This window comes from Pterocles gutturalis, unplaced genomic scaffold (genome assembly GCF_000699245.1).
Source record: "Pterocles gutturalis isolate BGI_N339 unplaced genomic scaffold, ASM69924v1 scaffold13731, whole genome shotgun sequence".
NCBI classification, from domain to species: Eukaryota; Metazoa; Chordata; class Aves; order Pterocliformes; family Pteroclidae; genus Pterocles; species Pterocles gutturalis.
In genome coordinates, this window is record NW_010100652.1 from 60,302 (window position 1) to 69,171 (window position 8,870).

The following is an 8,870-nucleotide window of genomic DNA, read 5'->3' on the forward strand; positions in this document are numbered from 1 at the left end:
GAAGCCTCTGAAATCCCGGCGCTTCCAAGCACGCCATCAGATCAGCAAATCCATCAGGAGAACAAGCCTTTTGCTCCCGCTGCACACTGGGGAGGCACCACGGCTTGGTGTTTAGACCTGTGTCAATTGATTTTTTTTTTTTCCCCCAGACCTCTAAGTGACAGACTGGGCATCTCTCTAAGTCTGATGATCACCCCAGGCCCCTTGGCAGAGCAGGGGCTGCCGAAGCCGAAGCTGCGCACATCGTGCCGGGTCAGCCCTTGGGGGCGCAGAGACCCAGACCACAGCAGCCAGCTGGCAGCAAACGGGTTTATCCTCTGCCACGTTTAACCTCTGATGTATTCAGTTTTTCCTCCGCTATCAAATAAGGAGAACGGTGCTTCCCTGTGGTGTGAGCTTCCACTGAGCACAGTTAATGCGTTGAGAGCTTTGCTGTGTGTCCAAGCACTTTCCAGGGGTCTTTTCCTTCACACACCATCACATAGAGGCTTCTGCCGTCCCATATACTCAGTGCGTTGCCCAGGGCATCCCAAAGGAGGCTCAGCCATAGGATCTTTTTTCTGTGCTCCCTTCGCTGGCAGCATCCCTGTTCCCACCTCGCTGTTTTCCTTCCCAGCCCCATGGCAGTGTCTGGTGCTGAGCAGCCACAAAGTCCAGCCCGTGTGCCTGTGTCCTGCTCCCCTCGGTTCCCCCACCCATGGGGTACTGGGTGAGGGTACCGCCAGGCTTCATCATCCGCCTGCACCCGACCTGTCCTAAAGAGTGTGCGGTGCATGCAAAGCCTTTAATGTGTGAGACTGGAATAGTTTAAATCCTGGATATTTTTCCTGGATAGGGGTACATACCTGTTAGCAGGGTGACACAAGTTTTGGCTGGCCCCAGTGTGATGGCTGACGTGATGCTGGGGCTCCTTTTTGGTGCTGGTGACCATCCTGCCCCAGGAGTGGGGAGGCTGAGCCATGGCACATGTGCAGCCGAGGAAAGTCAGAAGCAGCTTGTAAAGGGGGATTATTGGGCTGGAAAGCAGAAACCATGTGGAAGCCGCGTTTGGAAAAATTCATGGATTGCTAAAGGAATCTGTCTGGGAAGCAAGGTGCTTGGAGAGGTCTCAGAAGAGGGTCAAGGAGAGAGTGAGCTCCTCGTGGGGAGGAGGAGGGGGATGAAGGTGGGGACAGAGGACAGGTGTCTGGAAAATCCCAGTTTTGGAGCAGGGACTGCTGGAGCAGCAAGGGGCGAACCCAAGCTGTGACCCAGCCACCCAAGCCAGGCTCAGGCAGTTTGTGTAATGATCCTGGAGGCCAAAGAGACCTCCCCCTGGGCTGCTGCCCTCCTTGCCACACCAGGAGCCCTCCTCTGCCCATGCCCCCCCTCGTCCCCTTTGCTCAGGACCTCTGGCAGGGACTCGGATCAGACTGCTTCCCGCTGACCACTAAGGGACATCTCTTCGTCTTGCAGGTGACTGGAGAGAAAAGACCATCAACAGACTTGGGCAAAAAGCCCAAAACCCAAAAGAAGAAGAAGAAGAAGGATCCCAATGAGCCCCAGAAGCCCGTGTCAGCCTACGCCCTGTTTTTCAGAGACACACAAGCAGCCATCAAAGGGCAAAACCCCAACGCTACCTTTGGAGACGTATCCAAAATTGTCGCATCAATGTGGGACAGCTTGGGAGAAGAACAAAAACAAGTGAGTTACTGATCTCTCTTTCTCTTTTTTTTTTCTTTCAACTGTTTAACTATGTTTTCCCACGGCACAGAGCATCAGAGCCTACCCAGGCACGTTCGGAGTGTCACCAGGGGCTTAAACAGTGCATGCACCGAAGCAGAGGCTGTTTTCAGGAGTGGTGCTGAAGTGCCTGCTGCCACTCCAAGTGATGCTCAAGTGGTTTGTGTGCCGCTCTCCCAGCCCCAAGGTGCTGCAGCGGTGACATGACCTGGCCCTGGGCCACCTCCCGGGGGTGTCCCGCACACAGGTCTGTGCCCACCGCGTGCCCCAAGGCAGGGCAGGCAGGGGGCTGCAGAAGGATGCACTTGGGTTTGCTTTGCCTCTGCCCCTTTTTTTTTAGAAAAAAATCTGTTGTGACATGGGGAAGAGCAGATTTTTTCCTGACAACTAATTCTTGTTGATAAGATTGTACTCTGCAAAAGCATCAGTGGCCTTGCCCTGACGTGGGGTTTACAGGCTCGGAGGGGAGATGGGTTTGTATTTGTGTATTTACTTACAAGGAGTGACGGCAAACCGGCTGAAAACTGTTAACTCTCTACATCACCAGCCTGAAATCTAATGCTAAGGCTTTAAAAGCTGAGGAAGGAGATGTGTGAAGTGGCCTCACAGAGGAAACCTTCCTGCCCTAAAGCTGTCAACCACTTTCAGTCTGCTTCAGACGCAGAGTTCTTGGTCCAGCTTTAGCTGTTTGGCTGATGCTGAGTCAGTTACAAAAGCCTGTAATTGCTCGTTGCCTATAGAGAAAACCCCAGGGAACACTTCCCGTAGCAAGTCTGTCTTTTTATCCGGCAGAGCGAGCTGTGACACTGTGCGGGATGTGTCTCTGAACCCAAATGTGCTCCAAGGGACAGTCCCCCTGTGAGCGGAGAGCCCTTCCCCTGGCCTGGCTGCCAGCGCCGGGCTGGCTCCCGCTCCCGATGGCACCCACAGCCAGCGACATTTGGGGAGGGAGCAGCAGGGAGGAAAAAAGTCATTGAAGTGGAAGCTATGCTAGGAAATAGCCTTGCTTTCTATCCCGCGCCAAGCTGGATGTAAGAGCCAGGCTGAAAGCCCTTTTGCTGATCCATCTGAAATCTCTGTGCTGTGCAAAGTGATGCTTTGATGTTTGCATCATCCTCCCTTGTCTCCTCTTTGGCCTGATCACTGGGGGATCCCACAGGAATTTCTCCAGCTGAAGAGGGGAAGGAAGGTCCCAGCACGAAGCCCAGGGCAGGGGCTGGGTTTGGGCTATTGGTGTGGGAGGTTCAGAGCATGGAAAAGCTTTCATGTCACCTCCTTCTCCTGCTTTTGTCCCTCTCAACATCTCGGTCTGCCTCTCCCTAACTCCATCTGGTCACGGATATCTCTGTAGATCGGGCGCTGGGCTCGGCTGCAGATGTGGTTTATCTAATGGAAGTGCTGGAGCGACCCTGGCTCAGCGCAGCGCAAACGCTCGGCTCTTAATTAACGGCAGGGATTAGAGCAGTGCGTTTATCTTCCCCGCTAACTCTCCCTTCTTCTCTTTTATGCGATAGTAGCAGCCTTGCCCCTCTCTTTACACACGCTTTTTAAGTGGCTCCATTTCTCCTTCTGTAATTGATTTAATTAAGTCATTTGTTCCCTGTCTGAATGCTTAAATATTAACTTCCTGGCTTTGTCTCCCACTGTATACGTTTCTCCCCCGACAGCTCTGTCCCTGCCTGGGACTGCGGCTGGAGGGCCACGGTTTATCTTTGGCACTGGCACTGGGTTGCTGGTTTGTGCGATGGGGCACGTTCGCTCTTGAAGTGTTTGGCTGGAGGAGAGTTAATTTAGTCCCTGTTTACTTTCCCCTGCCAGCATCCCCACTCAAGTTTGTTTAGGTTCATCAGGCAAGGCAACGGAAAGGAAAAAAGGAAAAAGAAAAAAAACAGTTAACAAATTGTCTTTAATACGTAAAAACAAATGCCTAGGATGTCCTTTCTCCCAAGCACTGCAGGACATGATGCACACCTTCACAATGAGGGCAAGCAGCCCATGCCAAGCGCTCTCCTGGCACATCTCGGGAGGGGACGGTGACTGAGCAGGACAGCTACACGGTGACACCATCACCAGCCAAAATCCTGCTGGGACCTGGGAACCCAGACTGCCACGTGGCTGCACCAGACTGTGGTTCTGCTCACGACCGGGCAGGAGCATCGTGCTCTGGGCAGGGGAGGAAGGGTGGAACAGGGCAGTGTTTCACCCGGTGTGCTGCTTCTAGCGCTAGTGACAGCAGCGGTTTGGAATATCTTCGTGTCACTGCAGGGAACTGTGCAGAACACAACCTGGGGAAAAGCCAACGCAGTGATGGCAAAGTTGGCAAACAAGAGGTCAAATCTGGAGGTTCTTGCTCAATTCAGACCAAGGTTCTAAAGAAAGCTTCCCCTCTTCCCAGCATGAGAAAAGAGGATAGATTTGAGGCTGAAGGATGTGATTTTGGGCTGGGATCCCTCACAGCCTGAGATGTTCAGGGTGGGGCTGGGCTATCGTGTCTCCGGATGGCCGATGTGCAGACCCTGGCCCCACCATGCAGTCGTTTATGTCGCTGTTAGTTTCTGCTTTGGATGAGGATTACAAACCTGATTTTCCCCTTCCCAGCGGGCACAGCATCTCCCCAGCCCAGGTCCCTGCCGGTGGGAGCACAGCAGCAGAACAGGCAGGGAGCAGCCAGGGAGAGGGTTTAACCTGGCCGCTAAACCCAGCCCCAGCCAGGGCATTTTGGAGCTGTGATCCCCCACCACGTGCCGGCAGCCCCATGGACACTACACGGAGCATTTCTGAGGCAGAAACGAGATGCCACCCGTTTGGCAAGTAGCTCAGGCCGGTATGGGGAGGGTTAATCCTCTGCCGCTGGTGCTGCTAATGATTACACGCACTGTGATATCAAAGCTGCAGCTATTTATTTGCCATTGAGCAGGTGCTGCTGCTCCCACAAAGCAAATTTGCTTTCTCTTCCTGATGCAACAAGCAAAATAAAGGTTGCTCGCATCCCAGTTCCGATGGGGTTTTTTCCCCCGTGCACCGGCTGAAAGAAACACCGAGTGGGAACCAGAATGCATATTATTCAAGAAACCATATAATCTTGGAGCATCTTTGATTTGGGTGCTGCTGTCACAGACGTGTTTCACGGCGAGGCCCCCCCCTTTCATTCTCCCTGCTTTATCATTTGTGCCTTTTGTCATTTTGTTCCTTCTTCTCTTCTCAGCCTCTTCACAATGAATCTTCATTTTCCCTCTGACACACTTGTATCTACATTTCCTTATTTCCTGCCTTTTTTTATTTATATCTGTTGCCTGGTGATTCGATCACGCTGTGGAATACAGGATTAGCCATCGCCGTGTCCTTGGGTACTGCTCAAGGACACCTGTTCGGCAAAGCGCCGTTTTCTTCCCCATTTTAACCCCTTCCAGCGTGGCTGTGCGTGCAGAACAGTAAGAAATAACAATACCTTTCAATATCTCCAGTGCTGCCTTAGCAGGATGTTGTAATCTTCATTCTTCAACAGCTGGCATGGCCCTTTCTAAGGAGCTTACATGGGAATCTGAAGAATGTGACTGGGGGAAAAAAAAGAAAAATATTAATACATACTCTTTGAACTTTGCAAATAGTTTAGCAGCTGTTCCTATAGAGATAGCTTAGACTTTGGTGGAGAGCGAAATGCTAATTCAGCCATTATCATCCAACAGGGTACCTGGCGGGGTAATCCGCCTGCAGCTCCGGGTCCCTGCTCCAGGCTCGCAGAATCCCGTGCCTCGGTGGTATTTTTTTTTTCATTAGCAGATACAGACCAGTGTTTGCAGCATTATCCAGTGAGGTTTAAAAGGGCTGACTGATTTGACAGAAATTAGCAGAATTTGAGCCCTAGATTGGAGCAAACTCTGCTAATTCATAGAATTGTGGAATCACAGGATGGTTTGGGTTGAAAGGGACCTTAAAGCCCATCCAGTTCCACCCCCCTGCCATGGGCAGGGACACCTCCCACTAGCCCAGGTTGCTCAAAGCCTAGGAAGGATCTTTTTCCCCAGCACAGACATAGTACTCACAGCCCAGTCCCAGCTCATGCCACCTGGACAGGCTGCCGCCCCCTCCCCTCCTTCCATGGGGCCACCAGCCCTGGGTGGCTGTCCTCTCTCAGGGGGATTTTATTTGGGAGATTAGCTTGGAAACCTTCCAGAGCATATTGAGAAGTCAACAGCAGGATTTGCTCTTCTCTGCCATGTTCTCTTATTCCCTCTCGGAGCACCTTCCCATTGCCCACTGGATTTTGGGGGAAAAGGACATTGGTTTGGAGCCTGGTGATGACGGAGTGTGGGAACACTGCCAAGGTGGCAGTTGCAGATGTCTGCAGGTGTTAGTCCGAAGGAGATGTGCTGAGATTTTCACAGTAAACGTAGCTTGGGTTAACTGGTTTTAATGGAGGGAAGGACAGAATGTCTTCCCCAAGAAGGCAGCAGGAGGGGTACAGAGGAGGGTACGAGGAGGTGAGGAAGAGCTGGGAAGGGATAAGGATGACATGACCATGTTTGCTAGATGCGTTTCTGATGTCCATGTGGGGGCCAGATGCAAAGAGGAGGGTGGTGTGGCAGACACAGCCGCGCAGGAGGAAGCACTTCCAAGTCATCTTATGAATAAGCCAGGAGTTATGATGATCTCAAGAGATATCTTGCAGGAAAGTGTATAATAGTTACAAGAAAAACCCTCCAGATTTACAAGCAGAATAAAATCCAAATTTATACATTTGGGGAAAAAAAAAAAAACCAACCCAGTCATGGAATCACAGAAAGGAGGGCAAGGAGAGACTTAAGAGGTCAACCAGACCATACTGCTGCCTGAAGTCAGGATCATCTCTACTTAAGCCATTCTTGATGGATGTGTGCCTAATCTGTTCTTAAACCTTCACTGGTGGAGATTACACATCTCCCCAGGCAATCTCCTCCCGTGCTTAATTATCCTTACTGTTAGGAACGCTTTCTCCTTGCTTAGCCAACATTTCCCTTGTTAGAATTTCAGCCTATTGCCTCTTCTCCTCTGTGCAGCGGCTGCAGAGGATGGATCCTTGCCTCTTGCTTTGCTGCATCGCATTTGGAGGCTGTGGCTCCTCTTGGTCTTCTCTCCTAGCTCAATACACTCCACTTCTAAGCGTGGAGGGCATTAGGAGGAGCTGTGAGAAGACCCATCACCATCTCCACTCCTTCAGCCCTCCTCCTGGAGACCTTTGCTGCACTTTTCATCTCTTCTCTCCCAATGGTCTGTCTCTTTTTCGAAGCAAAACGCCCCCAACTCCAGGCAGGATTGCAGCAGAGACCTTGTCACCTGGGATCAGTGGAGCCCTTGAGTTTTTGGGGAGAGTTTGGGTTCCTTTCATCCATCTCCAGGCATGGAAAGCAGCGTTTCTGCTCAAGCAGGCGGGCCGGGCTGCTGAGGTTACCGCTAACAGCTCCGGCTGTCATTCAGAGCCTGCGCAACACGGAACTGATCGTGGGCGTCAGCAGGGTTTGGGATAATTGTCTTCTCTAATTAACTGGTTATCAAACAGGAACATTTCATTACGGTACAATTACTAGCTGCTTTGCTGAGACACAGAGGTGTCAGGATTACGATCCCAACATATGCTTCTTACAGCTCGGATTTTTTGTTTTTGTAATCACCAACCATTTTTGCTCCCTCCCCAACCCACCCACTCGCTTAATGACTAATGAATCCTCCCGCTAACGAATAAGGAAAATAAATCAGCGGGCACAGCAGGTTAGAAAGAAAAACATGCAAACTGTTTTGAGGATCCTTAAATCTGATAAATTACTTTGAAATTAAAATCCCTGGGAGAAAATGGGATTTAATTAGGAAGTAACATGGTTTTGTCAATGTTGAAATTAAAATTTTAAAGGTTATAAATACGGCACTGGAGCTGCTGATACACAGAGGATTTGGGAGAGGTTTGGTTCGGATCCACTCTTCTCACGTCAGCGCGGCATGGCTGCGGTTTCGCTGCTCGGTGTCCCCCTGTGTGGGTGCGGGACAGGGCTGCAGAAATCCCGGCAGGAGACCCTTGGGGATGGGTTATTACAGTGAGGGGGGTGAGGCAGTGGCCCAGGTTGCCCAGAGAAGCTGTGGATGCCCCATCCTTGGAGGGGTTCAAGGCCAGGCTGGATGAGGCTTTGGGCAACCTGGGCTAGTGGGAGGTGTCCCTGCCCATGGCAGGGGGTGGCACTGGATGGGCTTTAAGGTCCCTTCCAACCCAAACCAGTCTGTGATTCTATGGTCACACACCAGATAATCCTGTAGGAACCCTCCAGAGGTGGAGACAGCATCAGAGGAGCATCAGAGGGAACCCCGCCTGGGCTCACCCTCTGACCCTGCTCCGCAGCCCAGCTCGTGGCCAGGGCTGGGGCCAGGGCTGGTCCAGGCAGCTCCTCCTTCAGGAGGATGCGCTGCTCGGCTGCCCCTTCCCCATCTCGCTGCATCCAACACCACCCAGCAGCACTTTCCAAATAGGAGTAAGGCACAGCGCTGTCTAAAAGAGACAAGGACAGACGAAGAGTGGAAAGCAAACAAAAAAAACAAGGGTGTAGCAGGAAAAGCAAGTGATGAAGATGAAGATAGGCACTGAATTTGTTAGTTATTTGTCTATTTGCATTTAGGTTAAGGGAGTCTCATTTTCCTGCCCTCTCACTGCCCAGAAATTGCAGATTTTTCTCCAGGCAAGTCTTCCTAATAATTGAATTTGTCTCCGTGGAGCTGTCCGTTCTTTGATTTCCCATTGTCCCTGATTTAAAAAAAAAAAAGGGGGAGGGGGCAAAAACACCCTTGGTATTTTCCTGCTTCAGAGGAAAAATATAAATATGTTTTCCATACACCAGCACCCAGCTATGGCCACAGCCTGCGATATTCATTATTTCATTGCTGTGTGGGCATCGGGTACCGCGTTTCAGAGCATCTGCTAGCGGCAGAGCGGGTGGACACCCCGTGTCGCGGCGTGACAGTGGGCATACACCAGCACCCAGCTATGGCCACAGCCTGCGATATTCATTATTTCATTGCTGTGTGGGCATCGGGTACCGCGTTTCAGAGCATCTGCTAGCGGCAGAGCGGGTGGACACCCCGTGTCGCGGCGTGACAGTGGGGGCTGTGGCGGGGGCCCCGGGGGTCGG

At 51.7% G+C, this 8,870-nt stretch overlaps 1 protein-coding gene across 1 annotated transcript in view; it reads left to right on the top strand.

The window, feature by feature from the left end:
* Nucleotides 1–8,870, top strand: part of TOX2 (TOX high mobility group box family member 2) — a gene marked incomplete at its 5' end in the record, with an annotated part of 62,932 nt that overhangs the window by 42,862 nt on the left and 11,200 nt on the right. The window contains 1 exon segment of the mRNA XM_010080692.1: nt 1,456–1,683. Coding sequence (XP_010078994.1) covers nt 1,456–1,683 — 228 coding nt within the window.